Genomic DNA, 27,334 nt, shown 5'->3' on the forward strand with positions numbered 1-27,334 from the left:
TTCTCATCACAAGCCTCTGAATGTTGGGTATGTTTGTTACACGGCATTATTTCAGCACTAGCTGACTCATATATAGTTGTTACCTCACACTTTATAATTATCTGTTGACTTGTTCATCAGAGTGTGTAAGTTTCTTGAGGGTGCCTTGTTCATCTCTGTAGCCCCAGCACCCCACACATTGCCAATGCCAAGAAGCACTGAATTGTTGAATGAAAGTTACTCAGTAAACGATGTAGGGAAAAAGATAAGAATTGCGGACAAGTTTTTGGCTGACAAGTTTACAAGGAATAACTAAACTCCAAGCACTATTTACAGCTGCGGTGCTGAGTTCATCAAGGGTGAAATCCAAGGACTAAGTCCCTTGTTTTTCTGGCCCCCTCTATTGACACAGAGATAGAACAATCTTTGAAGGGAAGACTGGGACCTGACACTCTCCAGATGCTTGCTGCCGCCTACCCTTCTTCTGGTCTTGTCCCCTCAACAGCCCAGCTATCCCTTGAGAATCTGCCCTTTGACCTTATGGAGTTAGGTTATACCAGTTACCAGTTGCCCTTGAGTCAATTCCAACTCATGACAACCCCATGTGTTTCAGAGTAGAGCCGTGCTCCCTCCATAGCGTTTTCTTTTCTTTTTTTCAACTTTTTACAGGTGTACAATTTATTGACAGCAATTACCATAATCAGCTGTACAACCATACCCTTAATCAATGTGATATTTCCATCACCATTAATCCCCATTTTACCCCTCCTTTCCTTCTCTGGTAACCACTAATAAACTTTGTTCTCTATACATTTGCCTTTCCTTGTCTTTTTACGTAAGCGAGATACAATATCTGCCCTTTTGTGATTGACTAATTTCACTCAGCATACTGTCTTCCAGCTCCATCCATATTGTAGCAAGTATCAAGACTTCATTTCTCCTACTGGCTGAGTAGTATTCTGTTGTATGTATGTACCACATTTTGTTTATCCATTCATCTGTCGATGGACATTTAGTTTGTTTCCACCTTTTGGCTATTGTGAATAATGCTGCAATGAACATTGGTGTCTCTGTCTCTGTTTGAGCTCTGCTTTCAAGTCTTTTGGGTATATATCTAGGGATGGAATTGCTGAGACATATGGTAGTTATATTTTGAGTTTTTTGAAGAACTGCCACACTGTTTTCCACAAGGGCTGTACTGTTTTGCATTCCCACCAACAATGGATAGGGTTCCAATTTCCCCACATCCTCGCCAACATTTGTTATTTTATTTTATTTTTATCTTAGCTATCCTAAACCCATTGCCCTCGAGTCAATTTTGACTGATAGCAATCCTACAGGACAGAGTAGAAATGCCCTAGGGTTTCCAAGAGCGGCTGGTGGATTTGAACTGTGGACCTTTTGATTAGCAGCAAAATGCTTAACCATTACATCATCAGGGCTCCTTAGCCATCCTACCCCTTGCTGTTGAGTTAATTTCTGACTTATAGCAACCCTATAGGATAGGGCAGAACTGCCTCATGGGATTTCCAAGGAGTGGCTAAGTGGATTCAAACTGCCAACCTTTTCGTTAGCAGCCAAACGCTTAACCACTGTGCTACCAGGGCCCCTTAGCCATCCTAGCGGGAGTGAAACAGTATCTCATTGTGGTTTTGATTTGCATCTCTCTGATGGCTAATGACACTGAGTGTCTTTTCATGTGTTTGGTAGCCATTTGAATGTCCTCTTTGGTGAAATGTCTATTCAAGTCCTTTGCCCATTTTTTGATTGGGTTATTTGTCTTTTTGTTGTTAAGTTGTCAAAGTTTTAGATATATTTTGGTTATTAGATTCTTGGTGGATATATGGTTTCTAAAAATATTCTCCCAGTCTGTAGTTTGACTTTCACTTTTTTTGTAAAATCTTTTCATGAACAAAAGTTTTTAATTTTTATGAGTCCTATTTATTTTGTCTTTTGCTGTCTATGCTTTTGTTATTATATTAGATAATCCATTGTTAAAATCTAGGCCCAACAACAAAGAGAACTTTGAAAAGGAAATCAGGAAAACCATAACATTTATAATAGCCCCTAAAAAGATAAAATACCTAGGGATAAATCTAACCAGGGATATAAAAAACCTATACAAAGAAAACTACCAAACAGTATTGCAAGAAACCAAAAGAGACCTACATAAATGGAAAAACATACCATGCTCATGGATAGGAATACCCAACATTGTGAAAATGTCAGTTCTACCCAAAGGAATCTACACATATAATACAATCCTGATCTAAATATCAACAGCATTGTTTAATGAGATAGAAAAACTAATCACCAACTTTATACGAAAAGGAATGAGGCCCCGGATAAGCAAACATTATTGAAGAAAAAGAACAAAGTAGAAGGCCCCACAAGTACCTGATCTCAGAAACTATATACAGCCACGGTAGTCAAAACAGCCTGGTACTGGTACAACCACAGACGCATAGACCAATGGAACAGAATAGAGAACACAGATGTAAATCCACCTATGGTCAGCTGATGTTTGACAAAGGACCAGAGTCCATTAAATGAGGAAAAGACAGTCTTTTTAACAAATGGTGCTGGCAAAACTGGATGTCTATCGGTAAAAATATAAAACAGACCCATATCTCACACCATACACAAAAACTAACTCAAAATGGATCAAAGATCTAAATATAAAACCTAAAACAATAATGATTATGGAAGAAAAAAAAAGGACAACGTTAGAGGCCCTAATACATGGCAGAAAGAGAATACAAACCATAACTAACAATGCACAAACACCAGAAGATAAAGTGGATAACTGGTAGCTCCTGAAAATTAAACATGCTCATCAAAAAGACTTCATCAAAAGAGTAAGAAGAGAACCTACAGACTGGGAGAAAATTTTTTACTACCACATATCCGACAGGGGTCTAATCTCTAAAATCTATAGAATACTTCAACACCTCAACAGCAACAAAAAACAAATAATCCAACTGAAAAATGGACAAAAGATATGAATAGATAATTCTCAAAGAAGACATTCAGGCAGCTAACAGACACGTGAGGAAATACGATCATTAGCCGTAAGAGATATGCAAATCAAAATGACAATGAGATACCATCTCACGCCAACATTACTGGCACTAATCCAACACAAAACCAGAAAATAACAAATGTTGGAGAGGTTGTGGGGAGAATGGAACTCTTAGGTACTGCTGGTGGGAATGTAAAATGGTACAACCACTATGGAAAACAATATAGTGCCTCCTTAAAAAGCTAGAAATAGAAATACCATATGATCCAGCAATCCCACTCCTATAAATATACCCTGGAGAAATAAGAACCATCATACAAACAGACATATGCACACCCATGTTCATTGCAGCATTAGTCACTACAGCAAAAAGATAGAAACAACCTAAGTGCACATCAACAGATGAATGAATAAACAAATTGTGGTACATACACACAATGGAATACTATGCAATGATAAGGAACAGTGGTGAATCTGCAAAACATCTGACAGCATGGATGAATCTGGAGGGCATTATACTGAGTGAAATAAGTCAATCACAAAAGGACAAATATTGCATGAGACCACTAATATAAAAACCCAAGAAAAGGTTTACACGCAGAAAAAAACAATATTTGATGGTTACAAGTAGTGGAGGGATGGGGAGGAGAGATCACTAACTAGACAGTAGACAAGTGTTAATTTTAGTGAAGGGAAAGACAACACACAACGTCACAAAACAATTTGTGTATAAATTTTTGAACGAGATATTAATTTGCCCTGCAAACTTTCTCCTAAAACACAATTAAAAAAAAAAAAAAGCTAGGCCTATGTCTTAGTTATCTAGTGCTGTTATAACAGAAATACCACAAGTGGGTGGCTTTAACAAACACATTTATTTCTCAAAGTTTGGGAGGCTAGAAGTCTGGATTCAGGGTGCTAACTTTTCTCTCTGTCAGCTCTGGAGGAAGGTTCTTGTCTCTTTGAGCTTCTGTTCCTGGGCGATCTTCATGTGGCTTGGCATGTGTCTTCCTCCTTCTCTGCTCTGCTGGCTTGTTTAATCTCTTTTATATTTCAAAAGAGATTGACTCAAGATACACCCTACCTACACTAATCCTGCCTCATTAACATAACAAAGACAACCCATTCCCAAATGGGATTATAACCACAGGCACAGAGGTTAGGATTTACAACACATAACAGCCTGACAGTGTTGCCCCTGTTTTTTCTTCTAAGAATTTTATGCTTTTAATTTGCACATTTAGGTCCTTAATCCATTTTGAATTTGTTTTTGTGTGAGGCATGGATCCTGTTTCATTTTTCTGCATGCGGAAATCCAATTTTCCCAGCACCATTTATTGAAGAGACTCTTTTTTCCCCATTGAATGGACTTAGCATCCTTGTCAAAAATCAGTTGACCATAGATGTGTGGGTTTATTTATGGACTCTCAATTCTATTCCATTGGTCTGTGTGTCTGTTGTTATACCTGTACCAGGCTGTTGTGATTACTGTAGCTGTACAGTATGTTTTAAAATCAGGAAGTGTGAGTCCTCCTACTTTGTTCTTCTCTTTCAACATTGTTTTAGCTATTTGAGGCCTCTTGCCATTCCATATAAAGTTGAGGATTGGTTTTTCTATTTCTGTAAAGAAGGCTGTTGGAAATTTGATTGGGATTATGTTGAATCTATAGATTCCTTTGGGTAGTATTGACATCTTAACAATATTAAGTCTTCCAATCCATGAACAGTTCCATAGGGTTTTCATGGCTATGACCTTTTGGAAGCAGATCACCAAGCCTTTCTTCCAAGGCACCTCTGGGTGGATTTGAACCGCCAACTTTTTGGTCAGCAGTAGAGCAGTTAACTGTTTGTGCCTCACAGGGACTCCTCTTTTTGCCTTAACCAGATGCTTTTCGTTTGGGTTCAATTGGGCCCTCCCTTGATTAAGTCCTGGGACTCTTTCGCCCTCTGGTGGCCAAGCAGGGCAGCTCAACACTCCATATTTGTCCTGGCGACTTTTTAAAGGTATTCAACCCAACACTTCAAAAAAAAATTTTGATCACCTGCCCATGTGCCAGGTGCCAGGATACAAAAATGAATAAAATTCTGTACTTGCCCTGGAGAAGCTTCCAGTTGAGGCGGGATGGGAATGGGTGGAAATCTATTCATTCCTTTGTTTATTCATTTAGCAAATACAGTAAAACCTATGAAAGCTGGAACCTGTGTAAGTTGGAAACCTGTCACAGAAGGAAAACTCAAATATTTTCCACTAATAGAGAGCAATAGAAAAGAGGTAAGACTGCACCTGTCAAAGGTGGAAATCCCGTGAGACCTGGAAAAACAAGGCAGTCGAGTTCTGGCACTCACAGTTTTCCCAGTGTTTACTGAGCACCTACTAGGTGCTGAGTACAGCAGTACAGAAGACAGATGAGGCCCCTGCTTTTATGGAACACAGGTTCTACTGTGTGTTAAATCCCCAAACAAATACATTTAAATAGGGATAAAGGGCTATGAATTAGATGAAATTGGGAATGAGAAAGAGAATGGGGGAGTGACAGCCAAGAGAATGGTCGGGAGACAATACTGGAGCTGAGTTTCAATGACATGAAGGGGCCAGCATGCAAACGCAATAGGAAGAGCATTTTCAGTACAGGAAACAGCACAGGCAATAATTCTGCAGGAGGGAATGAGCTTAGTGTGTTTGTCATGGTTTGAATTATGTCCCCCCAAAAAATGTGTGTATCAGTTTGGCTGGGCCATGAGTCCCAGAATTGTGTGGTTGACCACCATTTTGTGATTGTAATTTTATGTTAAAGAGGATTATGGTGGGATTGTAACACCACCCTTACCCAGGTCACATCCCTGATCCAGTGTAAAGGGAGTTTCCCTAGGGTGTGGCCTGCACCACCTTTTACCTCTCAAGCGATAAAAGGAAAAGGAAGCAAAAAGAGAGCGGGGGACCTCATATCACCAAGAAAGCAGTGCCAGGAGCAGAGTGTGTCCTTTGGACCTGGGGTCCCTGCGCGGAGAAGCTCCTAGTCCCAGGGAACATTGATGAGAAGGCCAACAGAGAGAGAAAGCCTTCCCCCGGAGCTGACACCCTGAATTTGGACTTTTAGCCTACTTTACCGTAAGAAAATAAACTTCTCTTTGTTAAAGTCATCCATTTGTGGTATTTCTGTTATAGCAGCACTAGATGACTAAGACAGTGTTGAAAACAGAAGTTTGATGGGGCTGGAAACCTGTGACAGAGGGAGACAGTAATAGGAGAGAGTATTTGGAGTGGACAGCAGGGGCCAGTTTGAATAGGGTTTTGTAAGCCCCACTTTATTCTAAATGCAAAGGGAATGTTAGTAGAGGATTCAGACTGAGGAGTAACAACATGTTACTTTTATGTTTATGTTTAAAGAACATGACCAGTTGCGTCAAGTTGACTCTGAGTCATGGCAACTCCATGTGTGGTAGAATAGAACTGTGCTCTGTAGGGTTCTCAGTGGCTGATTTTTCTGAAGTAGATTGCCATCCTTTCTTCTGAGGTGTCTCTGGATGGACTCAAACCTCCAACCTTTCAGTTAGCAGCTGAGTGCATTAACTGTTTGTGCCACCCAAGGACTCCATTAAAGAAAAAAGTTGAACTGGCATATGTTTTGCAGTGTATATTATCAATAACAACAAAATAAATAAAATTATAAATAAATAAAAGAGTTTGATTTAATGAGGATTTGGTTCAGAAAAGGTAAGAATAAGAGAGGGGCATGTAGGCTGGTCTAAGATGTATTGGTTACCTATTGATGCATATCAAAAACTTAGTGGCTTAAATAAAAAATAGAGGGAGACTCACACAGTTTCTGTGGATCAGGAATTTGGGAGCAGCTTTGCTGGGTGGTTCTGGCTCAGGGTCCCTCACCAGGTTGAGTCAGGATGTTGGTCATCTGAAGGCTCCTGGGGCTAGAGGATCCATGTCTAAGACAGCTCACTCCCATGGATGGCAAATTGGTGCTGGCTGTTGGCAGGGCACCTCAGTTCCTTACCACATGGACCTTGCCACCGGGCTGCTTGAGTGTCCTCACAACATGGCTGCCAGCTTTCCTCAGAGCCAGTAATCCAAGAGACAGCAAGGGCTGAAGCCACAAAGTCTTTTATTATCTAGCCTCAGAAGTTTCATTTTTGCAATATCTTATTGGTACACAGGTCAGCCCTATTCTGTATGGGAGGGTACTACACAGGGCGTGAAAACCAGGAGGTGAGAATCCCTAGGGGCCATCTTGGAGGTAACACCTGATCTGAGTCTTAAAGGATGAGTAGAAATTAGATACCTGGGAAAGGTGTTTCAAGGCAGAGGGAATAGCCTGAGAAAAGGTATAGAGGTATAGTTGGTATTACCAGAGCCTGAGGAGCAGGGGTCAGCAGACTTTCTGTAAAGGGCCAGATAGTAAATATTTTAGGCTTTTCAGGCTGTTGCACCAAAGTAGTCATAGACAATATGTTAACAAATGGGTATAGCTATGATGTTCCAATAAAACTTTATTTATAAAAAGACAGAAGCCCAGATTTGGCCCAACTCCTGCAGAAGAGGGATGTGGGGAGAGGTGGGAGATGGGTCTGGGTGGTGGTGAGGAATGTCTTAGGAGGACAATCCAGGTCTAAACTCAGACCTAAGCCCAGGCTCTCCTTCCAGCCCTGATAGTTGCCTCTTAAAGGTTGTCCTTGTTCATTTGAACATGAACTGAAATATTCAAGCATGTCGTTATCCACGGTGGTGTGTCTGTTGGGAGGCCTGTAAGTGTTCATGAAGATATTTAATCACACAGTCTGGCCTCAATTCTTGGCTTTCCCACTAAGTTTTCTGACCTCCCTGAGTCTCTGAAAAGCAGGGCTTTGAACCGGGTTCATTCCAGTTTGAACCCCTGTTGAGAATTTGCATTTCTAACAAGCTCCCAGAGGATGCTAATGCTGCTGGTTAGGGATCAATTCTAAGAACCATTAGAAGAGCAGTGGTTTTCAAAATTTGTTATACATAAGAATCACTGGGGATCTTGTAAAAATGTAAATTCTGATTCAGTATATTTGGGGTGAAAATACAAATTCTCAGCAGGGGTTTGAACCAGAATGAACTGGTTAGAAGCCTGCTGAAAAATGGAATTAACAACATCAGCCTCAGAGGAGTTGATGTGAGCATTAAATGAGATGACCTACGTAAAGCCCCTAGGATAAGGCTTGGCATACAGAAAACCAAGCCAAACCCATTGCCGTAGAGTTGATTCCGACTCATAGTGACCCTATAGGACAGAGTAGAACTGCCCCACAGGGTTCCCAAGGAGCAGCTGGTGGATTAGAACTGCCGACCTTTTGGTTAGCAGCCAAATGCTCAACCACTGTGCCACCCCCAAACCAAACCCATTGCTGTCAAGTCGATTCCGACTACACCATCAGGGCCCCAATAAATGTCTGTTCCCTGCTCCTTCTCCCATTGTGAATATGGGGTCACTACTGTAAGACTCTGCACCCCAACAGCTGATGGCAAAGGATCACTCCCAGGGCCAGAACTCTACACTTTAATAGCCAAGGCCATTTGAATCTCTGAGTCTAGACCATGAGTAGTGCAAAAGGATGTGTCTTTGTCAATACTGGGTAAGTCAGCACAACTTGACCAAAGCAAAGTCAAAGAAGCTTCATAGACACATCCAAACTCCCTGAGGGACTGGGCTGAGGGCTGGGGACCATGGTATTGGGGGACATCTAGCTCAATGGGCATAACATAGTTTATAAAGAAAATGTTCTACATTCGACTTTGGTGAGTAGCGTCTGGGGTCTTAAAAGCTTGTGAGCAGCCATCTAAGATACTCCACTTGTCCCACCCCATCCGGAGCAAGGGAGAATGAAGAAAACCAAAGACATAAGGGAAAGATTAGTCCAAAGGACTAATGGACCACAACTACCACAGCCTCCACCAGACTGAGTCCAGCACAACTAGATGGTGCTCGGCTACCGCCACCAACTGCTCTGACAGGGATCACAATAGAGGGTCCCGGACAGAGCTGGAGAAAAATGTAGACCAAAAGTCAAACTCACAAAAGAAGCCCAGACTTACCCGTCTGACAGAGACTGGAGAAACCCCAACAGTACAGCCCCCAGATACGCTTTTAACTCAGTACTGAAGATACTTGTGAGGTTCACCCTTCAGCCAAAGATTAGACAGGCTCATAAAACAAAAATAATACACATAGCTCGACCATGTATAAGAGACTAAATGGGCACATCAGCCCAGGAACAAAGACGAGAAGGCAGGAGGGGACAGGAAAGCTGGACAAATAGAAATGAGGAACCCAAGGTCCAGAAGGGGAGAATGTTGACACGTCGTGGTGTTGGCAGCTGATGTCACAAAACAATATGTGTATTAACTGATTAATGAGAAACTAATTTGCTCTGTAAACCTTCATCTAAAGCACAATAAATTAAAAAAAAAAATAGGATATGTCTTTGAGAAGCACTTCTAACTTTGCAACATTTTAAGCAGAAGTGTGTCATCATCTGATCTGTCTTTTAAACTCTGGCTTCTGGGTATGGGGCAGATTGTGGAGACTTTTCAACGTGTTGGACGCGTGCACATCTAAGATACCTTCCCCTGAGTGCTCGCCTTAGTCTGCTGCACCCTTTGGTTAGCCCTGTCCTGGCCATTGGACAGCTGGAAGTTGGGGCACAGGCACAGCCTGTCTCTGCAAAGCGCAGAGCTGACAGGTGGCACTTGGGCATAGCGCTGGCCCCACCGCCTCCGCACTGGCCCCCCCTTGCATGCTCTGCCTCAACTGTTGAGCACCAGCAGGAGGCGCCAGCGCATGGCAGCCTCTTCTCCCCTCCAGGTCCTACCCCCCCCACCCCGCACCCCCTACACCGGCCTAAGGCCCTGTCCCATCGTTTGGCAGGATGCGCTGCGCACAGCCAGCCTCTTCCCCCCACGGGCCCCACCCTCCCCACGGGCCCCAGCCCGTCCGTTTGTCGCCAGCAGGAGGCGCTGCACAAGGCTAACTCTTCTCCCAAGCCCCGCCCTCACCCGCAGGCCTTGTCCCACAAGCCCGGCCCATTCGTCTGGGGCCGGCAGGAGGCGCTGAGCACAGCCCATCTCTTCTCGCAGGCCCCGCCCCATCCCTCAGGCCCCGCCCCATTCGTTGGGCACCCGCAGGGGCTGTTGCACACGGTCCGCCTCTTCTCTCATCCAAGCCCCGCCCCACAGGCCCTGCCCTGTCCGTTGGAGGCCCGCAGGAGTTGTTGTGCACAGCCTATCTCTTCTCCCTTCCAAGCCCCTCTGTCACCTGCAGGCCCCACCTCACAAGCCCCGCCCCATCCACTGGGCACCAGCAGGAGGCGCTGCGCACAGCTTTCCTCTTCTCCCCTAAAAGCCCCGTCCTCCCCACAGACCCCGCCCCCTCCACGCCCCGCCCCGTCCGTTGGGTCCGGTAGGAGGCGCTACGCACAGCCCTCCTCTTCTCTTTGCAGGCCCCGCCCCACCACACAGGCCCCGCCCCGTCCGTTGGACGCCGGCAGGAGGCGCTGCGCATAACCTGCCTGTTCTCCCTGCAGGCCTCGCCCCCGCAGGGCCCGACCGCCGCAGGGCCCGCCCTCCCGCAGGCCCTGCCCAGTCCGCTGAGCGCCGGCAGGAGGCGCCGCGCGCGGTCCCGGGATAACTGCGCCGAGGAGCCGCGCGGGAATCGGGCGGCGGCAGCGGCGGGGCTGGAGGTGAGAGTGGGGCGGCGCGAGGAGGGCCAGGCACCTCGGGCCCCGGACGGTGGGCAGTACTTGGCGGCCGACAGGCTCCGGGCCGCGGAGGGGGGCTGCGGAGGGTCGCGGCGGCCGGGCGCAGGCGCGAGGCGCGCGCTCGGGGCACTTTCAGCGGCAATTTCGCGGCCGCGAATTGGGGTGCGGAGCCAGGCTTTCGGTTGCCATGGAAACCAGCCGGGGCCGCGGGACGGACTGCGGGAGCAGGAGGCAGCGGGCGCGGCCCTGGCTGCGGCACCCGATGGCCGCGAGGGTGGGCTGCGGTCATCGCCCCCCGCGACCCCTGGAGCCTGATCACCGGTCAGGGCCTCCCCTCCCCCAGCCCCAGATGACTTCCTGGGCCTCAGTTTCCCTGGCTTTCCCGTCGGAGGGACGGTCTAGTCGCGCGGGCCGCGAGCGGGATCCGCACACTTTTCCCCCAGACTCGGCGGTACGCCCCCCGCCCACAGCCTGCCCTGGTTTCTCTGTTCCCCACTTCGCCTGCCAACAAAAAGCATTGTCTCCAAGCTATTTTTGTACCACCCTCAGCCCCCCAAACAGTGCATCCGAGGAGATGGATGCTTGCCTGGAGCTTCGGGGATCCCTCTCCGCGTATTTAAACCCCTCAGAAAAAAGTGGCTCCTTTCCCGTGAGGAAGCTGCTGGTGGGGCGGGGGCTGCAGACCTGCCTGCCAAACTGTCACCCGTCAAGTGTTTGATTAATCTGAATTGCCGAGAAGAATGTTCCGAGTCGCCCGAGTTTACAGGTGTCCCCAGCTATCATGGGCCACCTCTTGTGCATTCCAGAGGAGTAGAACCTCCTTGGGAGAGAAGCCAGTCTCTAATCCCGTGAGGGGAGCGGGGCAGTCCTCTCTCAGGAGGCTGGCTTATCAGAATTAAAGCTGATTACCTACCCAGTGGCTGTGCAGAAGAAAGACCTGGCAATCTGTTCTGGTAAAGATTACAGCCTAGGAAACCCTATGGGGCAGTTCTACTCTGTCAAATGTGGTCACCATGAGCCAGAATCAACTGGTGCAACAACAAATTAGTTTTGTATTTAAAAGCAGCCCTCTGGCTGGAGCTGCAAAGATCGGATGCATAGAAGGTAGTGATAGCTCCTCTATGAGGTATCCCATGTAAGTCTCGGTGCTTCATGTCTGTGACTGGTGGAAATTATAATGGCTTCCACATTTCAGTGTTGGAATCATCACATCCCTCCACCCATTCTGTCAGCCCTGTGCTGACCTCTCTTGCTGCACCCGCTGGTGTGACTTGAGCTTGTTTTGCATCAGAAGTTGGATTCTTCCTTAAGAACAAGAGAAAAACATTATCTCAGAGCAGCAACAGCCAGTGTCACACATCCTGGTTCTCTGGGCCCCAAGTGTTTGTGTGAGAGCAGAGAAGAAGGCAGGTCATGCTTCCAAAAAACAGATCTGGTTACCCAGCTGCTCAGGAGGATTCTCCTGCCCTTCTCTTGCCCTTTTAAAAAGTGAATCTATGATATTTTGACAAATAAGCTGTACCACGTGACAGAGTAGAACTACTCCATAGTGTTTTCTTGTCTGTAGTCTTTAGGAAAGCAGATTGCCAGGTCTTTCTTCCATGGTGCTGCTGGGTGGGTGTGAACTGCCAACTTTTAGGTTAGTAGTCAAGCACAAACCGTTTATGACACCCAGGGACCAAGGCTGCGCCATGCGTTCTCTAATTATGAAGGAACGTGAGTGTGGACTGGGGGCCGCTGTCAGCAGTGACCCTCCTAAATGGCAGCAATGAGACATGACCTCAGGGAGAAAAAAGCTTCTGAACAGAACGAAGTAGATAAAGGTTTGTGTTAGTAGAGGCTCTTTGGGCTTAAGAAGGAGTTCCTGGGAAGGAGTGACTCCCACTCTCTCTTTTTACATGTTCTCCCCTTCATGATTTTGCTCGCTTGGCTTTAGCCCTGGAAGCCAGCACAGGAGGCTGCTGATGGAGAGGGGCCTGGCAGAGGAGGCAAGTGTGCCCAGGAAGTGGAAGCTCCAGGACCTTTGCATGGCCCCTTCCGGGGTACTGGAAGAGGACCTAGCAGTTTTGTGTTTGTAACTTTCTGTTTCTTTCTGTTAAAGGAGATTTGTGTAAGTCCTGGGTGGCAGAAACAGTTAAGTGTTTGGCTACTAACCAAAAGGTTGGCGGTTCAAGTCCACCCACAGGCACCTCGGAAGAAAGGCTTGGCAGTCTACTTCCAAAAAATCAGCCATGGAAAACCCCATGGAGCACAGTTCTGCTTGACACACATGGAGTCTCTGTGAGTTGGAGTCAACTTGAGGGCAGCGGATTGTTGTACAAGCTTCAAACTTTACAAAACCTGGATCCATCTCTTGGCACAAGATAGCGGTTCACCTCACCATTGTGTCTGGTGATTTTTTAAGTTCTTGTGCAACGGGGCTTTTCCTCGCCGATAGACAATTTCCTCAGTTTTCAGCATCACGTTTGAATTCACACTCAGACGCCTTCTCTAAAGGTGGAGACTTCCCGCGCCACCAGCTGCCTGGGGGTGGAGGCTGTACCGCTGACGACTTTGGGCTTGGATCCAGAGCCTGGCTCCGTCAGAGGTGCACATTACGGCCATGTGAAAACCATGGCCAGCTAAAGGGGCACTTATGAAGGGCCAGGTCCTCGGAGCATGTCTGGGGGCCAAAAGGTTTCTAAGCAGGGCGTGTTGTGAGAGGAACTTGTTGGAAATTTTGGAAGCAGGACCACATGACTTTCAGGGATGGTCAGTAAGTGGATTGAGAGGCTGCTTGCAGGGGTTTTGTCCTCTGATACCAAGTGCTCCTTTGAGAACTGACCACAGGGCTCAGCCTAGCCTTGGCAATGTGGAGCTGTGGGGTGGTACACTGATGCAAAGCCACATGTTTGTCATGTGAGCGCCATGTGGCAAGCTGTAGGGTGGCACACCAAGGCAGAGCACATGTTTGTCATGTGAGCATCATATGGTGAAGCTGCGGGGTGGGACACTGATGCAGAGTCTCATGTTTGTCATGCCAGTGACATAAGGAGAAGCTGTGGGGTGGCAGACCAAGTCAAAGCTGTGTGTTTGTCACGTGGTGAAGCTGTGGGGTGGCACGCTGAGGCAGAGCCACATGTTTGTCATGTGAGCGCCACGTGGAGATGCTCTTATAAGGTAACTCCAGGTCTTTGACAGGTTTGTGAGGGGAGCTAGAGCCAGCAATCAGGCTTCTCAGGATTGGATAGAGACACTTGTCACACATTCCTCAGGGGAGGAGAAACAAGGCCTTTGACTTATTTACTCCTGTATAGTTTTACTCATTGACTCCAGAGAAAACCTTGTACGCTCATTCTGCTTAGGGCCAGTACTGGAATATCCATGACTGATAACTGTTTTCAGGCAAGTCCAAGTCTTCAGAAAGCTGGTACCTTGTAAAAGGCTTTGCAGTTGTAAACTGTAGCAGTGGGTTATAGGAACAGAAGGTGTGTTCACCTCTCCCCACACCCTTCCCCCATAGGACAGACATTAGTGTTCAGAATCTGGGCTTTGGCACGTGCCCCGATGAGTTCAAGGTCCTCCAAGTGTGTATGGCGTGGGTAGACTGGGACTGGTTCTCAAGCAAGTGAATGACGGTCTGCGTCTTAGCCTTGGGAGTGGGGACCTTGGAGTATACCACTGGAGCCCAGGTGAACAGCTTGGAAGAAATGAGCTCACAGCGTCAGCTTTGAGACACTTTCCTTGCTAGCTTCCTGAAGGTTGGCGTTGCTCCCCTTCTTTTGGGGGCTCTCTCGTTACTCTCTTCTGCCCTGGCAGTCACTTCTATTTCTGAGAGCCTTGTCCGTTGCCTGAAGAACTGTGAGTGAGGGAGGTCTGAGGAATATTAATTGACTTCAGCCGAGTTTAGTGCTGACATCAGTTGTAGTGGCAGGTGCCCAGTGCTGCTTTCACTGGGACCTGGGCCACTGTTTCCAGAACCTTCTAGAAAGTAGGCTGTTCTCTGTCTGCGTTTGTCTATGATGCAGTCCTTAGGAAATGTGTGCAGTTTCTCAGTATTCTGCAGGTTTGTCATAAGGCTTTAGGCTTTGTAATGTGGGGGGCCATCTTCCTTTTTTGTGCTCTTGATTCCTACAGATTTGTGAGGGAGACTGATAAGATGTCTCTAGAACCGTAAGCTTCTTGGAGCTCTAAGCGCACAGGAGTTGTGATTTTCTGTCACACCAAAGCTCCCCAGGGCTGTTTTCTCATTCCCCCCAGCAAGTTTGTCTCTGGCCAGGAGAGGCCTCCACACCAGGCCCGATGGTGGGTGGAATGCACACATTCCAGACGTGCTTCTGGCTCTGGGACACCCTTTGTGTCCACCATGGTCATCCAACATTCTCGTGCTGCCGTCCTAGACAAGGGTCCCCTTCCAGCCAGGATGGATGTCTTTGTCTTAGTCATGGAGGAGTAGCATTTTGGGGTTTGTATCTTGCATGTCTGGTTGCTTGTTGTTCTGTGGATGGACTGCACTCTGAGGTGTTGCCTGTTTTCTGAGCACCATTTGTGCTTGTGATAAACATCCACATTCTAGAATATGGTGTCGAGAGGCTGGCCCGGAGAGGTTGCGTCTACAGAGAGGGAGAGGGCTTTACTCTAAGTGGTTCATAACTTTTTTTTGGGTGTGACACCCCTTCCCCATGCTGGGAGGTGGGCTCTCTTCACCTTGAACGGAGCCAGCTTGTCGAAGCTTGGGTGCCTACTACTTGTAGCGCATTGTGCTGAACACTTGGTAGAAACCCAAGCACCACAGCAGAGTGAGTCCTACCTTTGGTGACCTCAGGTACTTCCTAGTAATGGATTTCCTTGCAGTGTGTTTCCGTCCATTGAAACCTACCCATCTCCTGCCATCCTCGCAGGCTTGGATCACATCTTCCATATAGGTGGTGTAGTCTGCTGAGATTTGGCCCAGGGTGGCATACCGTGGGTCCTCTTGGGGCCCTGGGCCCCAAGCCACTGAGGGAGACCACCAGGACCCACTGGGGCCTCATTTGATTGTGATGTATTATGGCGACTGATACTTACCCTGCTTCCTTTTCCTCCCAGGACGTGGCCTTTCCCACCCTTCCACTGAAGCCCTTGGCCTTGCCCATGAAGACGTCCCCACCATGTTCTATGGGACACACTTTATCATGTCTCCACCCACCAAAAGCAAGCTGAAGCGGCAGAGCCAGCTGCTGTCCAGCATGCTGTCACGGACACTGAGCTACAAGTACCGAGACTTGGAACCCCCTCTCTCCAGCCCAGGCGCCAGTGATGACCCCGCCGAGCTATCCACCCAGCTCTCTGCCCCAGGCATCCTGAAAGTGTTTGGGGACAGTGTCTGCACGGGCACCCACTACAAGAGCGTCTTGGCCACAGTCTCCTCCAGTGCCCGAGAGCTGGTGAAGGAGGCGCTGGAGCGCTATGCCCTGAGCCCCGAGTGCGCCAGCCAGTACGTGCTGTGTGACACGGTGGGGCGGGCTGGTGGCACCGGACAGCGGTGGCAGGCTGAGTGTTTCCGCGTATTTGGGGACAACGAGAAGCCCCTCCTGATCCAGGAGCTCTGGAAACCCCGAGAAGGTCTGTCCCGGAGGTTTGAGCTCAGGAAGAGGTCAGACGTGGAAGAGCTGGCTGCCAGGGACGTGGACACCATCACGGCAGGTGAGGGGTGTGGGGTGGGTGCAGGGACGTGGACATTGTCACAGCAAGTGAGGGGGTGCAGTGTGAGCACAGGATGTGGACACCGTCACAGTAGTTGGGGGGGGTGCAGTGTAGGCACAGGGCATGGACACCATCACAGCAGGTGGGGGGGCATGGTGTGGGCGCAAGGACGTGGACACTGTCATAGCAGGTGGGGGATTGCAGTGTGGGCGCAAGGGCGTGGACACCGTCACAGCAGGTGGGGGGGCATGGTGTGGGCGCAAGGACGTGGACACTGTCATAGCGGGTGGGGGATTGCAGTGTGGGCGCAAGGACGTGGACACCGTCACAGCAGGTGGTGGGACACGGGGTGGGTGCAGGACGTGGACAACATCACAGCAAGTGGGGGGCATGGGGTGGGCGCAGGGACATGGACACTGTCACTGCAGGTTGGGGGGTGCAGGGTGGCACAGGGACGTGGACACTTGTCACAGCAGGTGGAGAAGCGCAGGGATGTGGACACCAACACAACAAGTGAGGGGGCATATGGTATGAGTGCAGGGACAAGGACACCGTCACGGCAGGTGAGGGGCCGCGAGGTGGGCACTGAGGGGCTAACTAGGGGCACAGGTACATGTAGGGGAAGTGTACGGAGGGGTGTTTGCTCTGGAGGAGAAGGACCAGAGCCTTTGTTCTGTCATCTGAAATCCACTGTTTTCACCTTTGCTGTCTTGGAAATTGCAAGGGCACACCTGCAGCTCGTCTCTACTCCAGGATGCCTGCAGGTGTTTCTTGGTGGCTACTACCATATTCTTACCAAGGTGCCTCTGGGTGGGCTCTAACCTCCAGTCAGAGCCGAGTGTATTAACCTTTTGCACCACCTAGGGACTCCATTATATTCTTGCAATATTTTAGGCCAGGTTTATCCTTTTGCTCGATCAGATCATTGTCCAGCTCTTTGGCAGTTGTCTCGTTGTCTGTAGAGACACGAGCACACCAGGTTTAATGTAGGGTGACAGACTCCTGACAAGCTTCTCTCACTACCTGAGACAGCATGGGGATTTTATGGGCAGTGAGGAGAAAGGTAGTGAAGGAAGTCTGCATGGGCCAGAACATACACGGCTGTGCAGGGTGGCTTTGCCACAGTCTGCGGAAGAGACTGGGTGCATTTGGGTGTGCACTGGGGGCAGGTCTGTGGGTGCCTGGGGCAGCTGGAGACCATTCTTGGGGAAGGCCCAGCCTAGAAGAAGTTAGTTAATGTCCCATCTGAGGACAGAGCTGCAGGTAGCAGGTCTGAGTTCCTGCCCCTCCAGCTTGAGAATGCTGTGATTGGCCACCCCATTGTTCTGTGTGTGTTAATTATTGAATTGGTGGGAAGAATTCGATTATTTTACTACATATGCACTGTGACAAATCATTTTGTCAAGTTTCAAAAGATTCGTAAATGTATTTCAGATCGTATTTGACTTTTTCTCAGTTTTCTGCAAAACATGATTGCTTTACACAAGAAAATTAATTCAGCCAGTGTTGTCTAGAAGCAACGAGGATGTTCACTGGCCTAATGCGACTCATTGCTTGAGTTCGTGGGGCTTCAGGGCTGCAGGGGCCTGCGTCCTCCCCAACCTGCATGTGTGCACCTCTGAGGTGCTGTGGGTGCGCGTTTTCTCTAGTTCCGTGTCCAGTGTGGTGCCCTCCTGGCACTTTCCGTGGATGAAGACAAGCAGTACGCAGAGTGGTTGACCTTAAGGGCCAGAGCTGTCTACCTCTGTGACTGGGACCATGGTGTTGCATAGCTCTGTGGGCGCCAGGCTGGGAGTCATGCAGCATACTGGTCCCTGTGTTACTGTAGGAAAATTATGTCACCTCTTTTGGCCTCAGTTTTCTTATCTGGCGAATAGGGATAATACTGCCTCTCTCACAGAGCTATGTAAGGGTTAAATGAAGTTGTATGTTTTTGTGTGTGTGTGTGAGAGAGAGAGAGAGAGAGAGAGAGGGAGAAGCACTTAGCCCACTGCTGGGCATATAGGAAGTGCTCAGTAAGTTATAGCTATTTATCATTATCATCACTGTTATTATTATTAACATTATCTTGTATGTGGTAGTTTGTTAGTTTGCCTTGTGCACACACAGGCCCTGATGTTCCAAGGACAGGGTGGGGTGGGCAGTGGGAACAGCTCCCTGGTGGGGAGGAGTCTTTTGTCATTGCCGTTATTTGAAGTCACTGGCACGCAGTGATGATAAGCAGGCCAACTTGTAGTTGATTTTATTATTGTTTTGGAAATCTCAGACAAGCACCCCTAACTGCCTGCATCTGGGTAGACCCTGCCCTCCCCCACATGCCCCTGCACTCAAGGGTTTGCTTCTTCTCCTCGTCCCTGCCTGGTCATGATTCTGAGCATTTTTGTCCCTGCCATGTCTCATTCTACAAGACCTCAGAGAAGTCAAGAAAACTCGCTAAGGGTAGTGTCAGGTGGTTGAATGAAGCCAGTCTTCTGCACGAAGACAAAGCTCTCAGATGTAAGACGAAGACTGTGGCCTGTCTTCTGCCCAGTTTTTCTTTGCTGCACAGATGGCAAAGGCCCCATGGGTCGGGACAAGGGGGCTGACGGGGCCGTCTATATGGCCCACAGCCTGGACATGAAGCCTCCTCACCTGTCCTGAGGTTGTGGTGCTCTGTTGTCAGGGGCCACTCTCCATACCTGGGTGAGGTGGGCCCTGGCAAGCAGGCGCTGTTCCTGCTGTGTTGACTGCTTGTGTAGGACAGTGGGGCAGATGTCACATGGCAGGAAGCTAATGTTGGCTTCATGTTCCCTGGCCACTTTTAGTCTTGTACCTTTAGGTTAGCTGAGGCAAGAGAAGCGCTCCATTGCTCTGGCCTATTTAACTGGGTGGTAGCTTTTCAGGCCTTTCAAAGGAAGAATCCACCAACCTGATCAGTCTATTGACACACTTCCCTGGCCAGAGGCGGGTTGTATTACTGCCCAGAGCAGGCGCCTGAGCCCTAAGGAGCTGGCCTGCCTTGCTGGCCTTCTCCTCTGGGTGTGGTCTAGGGCCCTCCTGTCCTCCCATGGCCATGCAGTGACCTCCAGTGATGGTAAAGCAGTGCAGACAGGCTTGTGGAGGGCTGCTGGGTGATTTGGAGCAGACAGGCAGCCCCAGCACGTGCATGATGCCTTAGCTTATTACAAAGTGCTCCCTGGGCCTCTGCATTGAGTTGGGGCTGTGACAGGTCCTGGAGACACAAAATGAATGAGCTGGACTCCACTCACAGGCTGGGTTAGCTGAAGAAGATGCTGGAAACAAACTCCTCATGCTCCTCAGAGTCTGCTCAGAACTGAGACCCAGCAGGCAGAGGCCCAGTCTGACTTGGAATCCAGAGACTGGATAAGAGGCTTCATTTGGTTCTTCTGATGATACATGGATATGTGGACCCAAAAATGTAAACACACACACACACACACAAACACACAGACTCATTCACACACACACTCAAACTGACTTATTCTTACATACACACACACAGTTTCACTCTGAATCAGCCCCTGTGTATGAAGAATCTGGTACAGCCCTTTTCTGGATTTGGGGTGACCTTTCCCCACATTCCTTTAACACTCTACTTCAGAGGTTTTCTTATGCTACCACAGAATGACAGACATGGGAGGGAGCTGAGTGAGAATTAAGTCCGGCCTCACTGGAGCTGTCTCAGGCGCTGTTCCTTGAGGCCTCAGTGTTCTTCTCTCTTCCCCACCTCTGGTGGGGACACTGAAGACAGACTGAAGGAGTCTCCAGTCTCCTCTCCGTGTTGTGAGCTGACAAATCAGAGGGAGTGCTCATGGAGAGGGTTGTGGCTGTGAGCTTTGAACTGGAGTGATGGGAAGGCCCTTGATCTTGTGACTTTCCCTGGAGGGAAGCTGTTCTTTATAGCCTTTCTCACACATACGCTCACAGCCTGGGCCTCACTTAGTACAGTAGAGGGGAGCCCTCACCTCCTGGGCAACCGACTCTGGGTGTTCACTGGAGCTGCTGGCTGCAGGCCCCTGAGCCCCTGACCGAGTGGCCCAGCATGGGGTGCTGTGGGTCACGCGCTGTGGCCTTGGAGTGACGTTCGCTGTCGTGAATTCTCACTTGAGTAGTGTAGAGCATGTGCAGGTGTGATGATCCACCACAGCAGGCAGAAGTGCTCCAGAGCTCTTCTATTGCTTCTGAAACGAGAGAAACTGAAAAGCAGGGAGTGAAGATTCCTTTCAGTGTCTAGGTACATTAACAAAGGTCACAAAGGTCACTGACTAATGTGAGATGCCCCAAGAACAGATAGAAATCTTGTAGAGATACAGTGACCATGAGGTCTTACAGAGTCCCCTTTGTGACAGAGACATCTGTTATCCATGAGCTTGTTCAGAATTTAGCAAAGAATTTCACTTTAGGCAATTTCCGTTGCTCCTTGAGAGATAATTCTAAAACTTTAGAATTTCCTGAGTACTTAAGGTGCTTCTATTATTTTAACACCTCCAGACTACACCTGAGGATTTATGCAAATGATGGGGGCTGGCCAGGTCACAGAGACCATAGAGTAACCTGGTCTTAGATAGGGGGACGTGATTTCAGTCAATCATATTAAATGTCTACTGTTGTTAGTTGCCATCAAATTGACTCCAACCCATGATGATCCCATGTGTGCAGAGTGGAACTGAGCTTGATAGTCTTTTCAAGGCTGTGACCTTTCGGAAACATCACCAGGCCTGTCTTCCCAGGCGCCTCTGTGTGGGTTTCAACCGCCAGCCTTTCAGCTACTAATCGAGCGCTTAACTGTTTGTGCCACCCAGGGTCTCCATGTTAAGACTAGCTAATCGTTCTTTTTCTAGTCTATTTTCTCCTTTCCCCTTAAAACCTTACTGTAACTGCCCCCCATGGGGCCCTCCTGGTTTTTTTCTGAAACAGTGAAGTGTCCCTGCATGCATATAGGTTAACTGCTCGAATAAACCCTGTATCCTTTAATTTCTTTGTGCTTTGATTATTTTAACACTTCCATTCTTTCATAGGAAGACAGAAGATAAGGTTGTCCCTGCGCCCCCAGTGGGAGAAGGGTCTGACTGCTTCTAGCAAAGCGGAGGAGTTGGGAATAGACTGTGGTAGGGGCAGGGTGGGAAGGGCAGCGTGATCAAATTAATGCTGGCTTTCCTGGTGCCCAGGTCATCCAACATGCCAGCAATAATTGTCACCATTGTTCCCACTGGTTTTACGTAAATTGGGCTAACTGATTGTACTGGTTTCAAGTCAAGCACTCAGTCTAAGCCCCGCAGTTCTATGCAGTGAGTCCTGTTGCTCGCAGCACACAGCGGGTGTCTTTCCTGTGGCTGACCTGCCCCGCAGCCTCTGGCGGGCTGGAGTGGCCAGATGTTTCCCGGCGGGATTTAAATGGGACCTGCCTGCTTCTGCTCCCTGAGGTCTTTGTTGTGTGCCCTGAGCAATGTGCTCAGGCAGCTTGGATCAGTGTTTTCCAGAAACACTGCTGTTTCCTAGCTGCCAGTCCACCTCCCCCACCCCTACTCCCAATTCCCAGAGCATCAAAGTCTCCTGCCTCTCTTCTGGGAGGGGGCAGCTGGGGTAGGGGGCTGGCTTTCCCATGTTTCCCGAGGCTGGAGCTGAGGACTTGTGCCCTGCCGAGAGAGCTCTGAGTCTGTCACTGAGATAAAGACAGTCATCACTTAAGCTCATTTTGGGGTGGGGGTGGGGAGGCAAGGCCATGTGGTTTGTGTCAGTGGCTTAGGAAGGACTAGAGATAGAAGGGTTTATTTGTGTTTGCAGGAAGAGTGAGCGTTAAATCAGCACAGGCTTAGGGAGGCCTTTCTTTCCTTTCTTCCTGCCTTTACTTGTGGTGGAAAAGTTTATTTAGATTGGGTTTCTCAACTCGGCACTACTGACGTTTTGAGCCCTATCATTCTCTGCTGTGGGGGCTATCCTGTACATGGTGGGCTGTTTAGCAACATCCCTGGCCTCTACACACTAGATGCCCAGTGTAACAATTAAAAATGTCTGCAGACATTGCCAAATGTCTCCTGGGGGGCGAATTACCCTCCCTGGGGAGCCTGTTAAGACCCAGCAGCTGACTTAGTGCCGCTGAACTCAGTTTGTTGGCAGCACTCAGAGCATTGAAGTTGGGGCCAAGTGGCTAGGTGCCCTCTTGTGGCCATCAGGCCTGACCGGATGTAGCCAAGCTGTTCCTCTTGGGCCCTCTTCTGAGGCTCCTTTGATGCCTTGGAAACCACAGTGTCTTGAGGAGGGTGACATGAAGAGCTGCTTTTTATGGCTGTGAACACCTTTCAGTACAGTCTTGTTGGCCTTCAAGTTCGGCCAGAGATTTTTAAAGGCAAAAAGAAAGGGAAGATGAGCAACAGCCTGACTGCATAGTTCTCAAATGGAACAATAGAAACCAGAAAACAGAATAGTATCTTCAAAGTGTGGAGAGAAAATAAGTGTCAGCCAAGAATTGGGTTGTTGTTAGTTGCCACTGAATCAGTTCCAACTATCATCCAGGAATGAGGGCAAAAGAAAACAAAACTGGAGATATTTTCCACAAACAGACTCTTGCTATAAAAGAATTTCTAAAGGATGTACTTTAGGAGAGGGTTCTCTGAAGATGATCTTAGAAAGGAAGTAGATCTGAAATGTAAGGAGAAATGGTGAGCAAAGAAATAAAATGGGTAGATGTGTAAAACAGGATGTATAAAAACAATGGCTAGATGTGTAAAACAGGAATAATAACGTCGAACTTGGCAGATTCAAAATCAAGGCGGACCCTTCCCAAGCCACCATTCCGAGCCCGTCACGGGCAGTGCCAGCAGAGCGGGCGGCGGGGAACAGCATGCCTTCTGGAAGCCTTAAAACTACAACTCCCATGAGGCCTTGCGTCCAGGCGGCCGGTGCTCAGGAGCGCTGGGCGTGAGCAACCCGTTCTAGAACACCGCCGCGGCGGGGCCAGGGCGCCATGTTGGGACGAAGGGGAAGAAGGCGACGCGCTTGCTTGAAGCGGCGGGAGAGGTGCGGGAGCGGTCCGACCGCCCGAGAGCAGCCTGCCCCTCCCGCCTAGGCGGATCATGACCCGGGCGGCCGCCGCGGGGGTCGCGGTGGCGGGAGGGGCAGCCCCCTGGCGGGGCCGGCGCCAGTGATGATGCCGTTTGCAATCAGCACTCAGGGCCCACCACAGACACCGTCGCCCCAAAAGCACTATGGCCTCTCTTCCCCTATCAGTTTAGCAGCCCCCAAGGAGACTGACTGCATACTTACCCAGAAATTAATTGAAACCCTGAAGCCCTTTGGGGTTTTTGAAGAGGAAGAGGAACTGCAGCGCAGGATTTTAATTTTGGAAAAATTAAATAACCTGGTAAAGGAGTGGATACGAGAAATCAGCGAGAGCAAGAATCTTCCACAGCCTGTCATTGAAAATGTTGGAGGAAAGATTTTCACATTTGGATCGTACAGATTAGGAGTCCATACAAAAGGGGCCGATATTGATGCATTGTGTGTTGCACCAAGACATGTTGACCGAAGCGACTTTTTCACCTCATTCTATGATAAATTGAAACTACATGAAGAAGTAAAAGATTTAAGGGCTGTTGAAGAGGCATTTGTACCAGTTATCAAACTGTGTTTTGATGGGATAGAGATTGATATTTTGTTTGCAAGATTAGCGCTGCAGACTATTCCAGAAGATTTGGACTTGAGAGATGACAGTCTGCTTAAAAATTTAGATATTAGATGCATAAGAAGCCTTAACGGTTGCCGGGTAACCGATGAAATTTTACACCTAGTGCCAAACATTGAGAACTTCAGGTTAACTCTGAGAGCTATCAAATTGTGGGCCAAATGCCACAATATCTATTCCAATATATTAGGTTTCCTTGGAGGTGTTTCCTGGGCTATGTTAGTTGCAAGAACTTGTCAGCTTTATCCAAATGCAGTAGCATCAACCCTTGTCCGTAAATTTTTCTTGGTATTTTCTGAATGGGAATGGCCAAATCCAGTGCTGTTGAAAGAGCCTGAAGAACGGAATCTTAATTTGCCTGTATGGGACCCAAGGGTCAACCCCAGTGATAGGTACCATCTTATGCCTATAATTACACCAGCATATCCACAGCAGAACTCCACGTACAACGTGTCTGTTTCAACACGGATGGTCATGATTGAGGAGTTTAAACAAGGGCTTGCTATCACACATGAAATTTTGCTGAGTAAGGCAGAATGGTCCAAACTTTTTGAAGCCCCAAACTTCTTTCAAAAGTACAAGCATTATATTGTACTTCTAGCAAGTGCACCAACAGAAAAACAACATCTAGAATGGGTGGGCTTGGTGGAATCAAAAATCCGAATTCTGGTTGGAAGCTTGGAGAAGAATGAATTTATTACCCTGGCGCATGTGAACCCCCAGTCATTTCCAGCACCCAAAGAAAATCCTAACAAGGATGAATTTTGTACAATGTGGGTGATTGGGTTAGTGCTGAAAAAACCAGAAAACTCTGAAACTCTCAGTATTGATCTCACCTACGATATTCAGTCTTTTACTGATACAGTTTATAGGCAAGCAATAAACAGCAAGATGTTTGAGATGGATATAAAAATTGATGCAGTGTACTTAAGGAGAAAGGAACTTCATCAGCTCCTACCTAATCAAGTGCTTCAGAAAAAGAAAACACATTCAACAGAAGGCATCAGATTGACAGCTCTGAATGACAGCAGCCTCGAATTGTCTGTGGACAGTGATGACAGCTTGTCTGTGCCTTCACCTACAAGCACTGTGAAGACCAGTCCATTGACAGGCAGCTCTCAGGGCAAGGGCAGTCTTGTCCCAGTTGTAATGGCAGCATCTGTGACCAACATTCAGGCTACTGAGGTTTCCATGCCACAAGGCAATTCCAGTGAAAGCTCAGGGGGTTTTTTAAGTGAAAGCATTCTTCAGAATACTATACAACCGGCCGTCTCTCCACCACCAAGGGCCACAGTTACCAGAGTCGTTTCTTCAACACGTCTGGTAAACCATCCCCCTAGACCTTCAGGAAACGCAGCAACAAAAATACCTAATCCTATCATAGGAGTCTAGAGAACTTTCTCTCCTCGAAAAGAAGAAAGGACCAAGAAAACCAAAACAGAAGAACAGCTCAACAAAAGGACAGGTACAGCCCAATTAGAAACTGTTCTGATGGCGGCTTGGCTGTTGGCATCTCAGGAAACATCCAGTACAGACCTTCCCGATATTCCTGCTCTCCCTACTAATCCTACCTCTGTTACCAAGAATTCAATAAAACTGAAATTGAACTGATACAGCCTCAAGGTCTGTAACTAGTATCTCCCAACTCAACCTGTTGTCTTCAAATGCTAAGAAAGTAGAGTGGAGGGTATCAGACTAGACATGACTAAAATAGGTTCAGGTTCATTTGGTAACTTCCTTTACTGGGCTAGTCTTGATCAGGAGTCCAGGTTAGCATATGAAGCTAGAATTACTGTTATTAATGTGTCCAATTATTAATGTGTCAACAAGAGTTACATTAACTCTTTGAAAGGACTACTATACTGACAATGCACTTTTATGTATAGTTTTTATTCCAAAGTAGAACTAGTTTTAGATTTTTCAGCTTGATGAATTTTAATTTTTTTTCTGAAGAGTTTTCTTCACTATTAACCTTCAAATTGGATACCATTGTGCAGTGGTGTATTATACTTCAGAGAAAGCATAAAAGAACATCTGGTTCAGTCCTTATGAGGTGGCTTTTAACGCTTTAAATTGAAATGTTGGCTCCTTGGGTGTTTATTTGACACTGAAAGAATAATTAGTGTTTGGTTTTGATGGGACATGATTAAGACGTGATACATTGGCTTCATTTATAGAATTGCTTCCGAGGCATACAAATGTTTTCTTTGAGCCAACAGAGCTCTATATTCTTTTGTCCTCAGTCATTCATCTTAAAACAAAAAACCTTTTTGCCTGTATGCACCAGCTATGCATGTATATTGTTTCATAAAAAGGAAAAACCAGAGTGCTAGTATTTTCCTAACTGTGATTTGAAACCAACAATCCTGTGGCCACATGGCACACAACACTGTATTTTGACTCCATGGTTAGTTCTTTACTAAAAGTGATGCCCTTGAAACATGTTATCCAGCTTAAGTGGCTATTTCATCTGTGCATATACAAGTTTTGTACACTCCACGGAACTGCTTATAATAAATTTCCAATTTTAAACACGTATGCAAAAAGGTAATCCCTCTAAGTATTTTAAACCAATTTTTATTTTTAAATGACTTACCATAATTCATTAGTCAATTTTACATGTAGAATCATATAAAAAATAATTTCTAGCAGTGCTTGACATGTAGTTAGCTTTCTATGCCATTGTTTTAGCCTATCAAAAGGTTAGGAATTCCTTTTTTTTTAATTAACAAAAAAGATCCTTCATAAATAGGTAGCAGAACATCCATCTTTAGGAAATGTAGGTGAATGTAGATGAATGAAAACTTAGTTTTTCCTAATCTGGATGTAGCAGACCTAACAGAGTTTTCTAACTAGCCTGGTTCTAACCCCCCTTCCCCGCACTGTGTTCCTTTCTATCACACGTGCATTTTTCATAGTAAACCGCAGTTACTTAAACTCCTCCCCTGTCCTTCTAGATTAATTTTCCAAAGTTGGAATATGGTCTTTTTCTTTTTGGGCTCTACAGTAATTGAGGCTTTCCTTTCCACCATTAGTTTTCCAGTGTCTAGTATATGCTGTTTCTATTTCCTACATGTTTTCCCTGTGTGGTGACTTTGCCCTTCCACCTCAATAATAAGCTCAGGTGAACTGTGCATGGTATCTGTGCATTTTGAATAATAGCTATGGTATTAGGTTGAAATTGCCATGCACAGATCTAGTCTTGTCATTTTGTTCCACGTTGAGGGAAAATTTAGTTTATAAACTTTTCATGTAAC

At 47.4% G+C, this 27,334-nt stretch overlaps 2 protein-coding genes across 2 annotated transcripts in view; both read left to right on the forward strand.

Moving 5' to 3' along the window:
* Window positions 1-15,837: 15,837 nt before the first annotated feature.
* The window catches only part of RADIL (Rap associating with DIL domain), a 77,396-nt gene continuing 65,899 nt past the window's right edge, over window positions 15,838-27,334 (forward strand). The window contains exon 1 of the mRNA XM_004380838.3: window positions 15,838-16,396. Within this exon, the coding sequence (XP_004380895.1) occupies window positions 15,862-16,396 (535 nt within the window). The 5' untranslated portion in view covers window positions 15,838-15,861. The remainder of the gene's footprint in view (window positions 16,397-27,334) is intronic.
* On the forward strand, window positions 23,522-25,656 carry PAPOLB (poly(A) polymerase beta). The gene is given in 2 exon segments (XM_012556788.2): window positions 23,522-25,412; window positions 25,414-25,656. Coding segments are annotated over 2 exon segments (1,920 nt in total). The 5' UTR covers window positions 23,522-23,540; the 3' UTR covers window positions 25,462-25,656.

The sequence above is a fragment of the Trichechus manatus genome, unplaced genomic scaffold (assembly GCF_000243295.1).
Source record: "Trichechus manatus latirostris isolate Lorelei unplaced genomic scaffold, TriManLat1.0 scaffold00077, whole genome shotgun sequence".
Taxonomy (NCBI): Eukaryota; Metazoa; Chordata; class Mammalia; order Sirenia; family Trichechidae; genus Trichechus; species Trichechus manatus.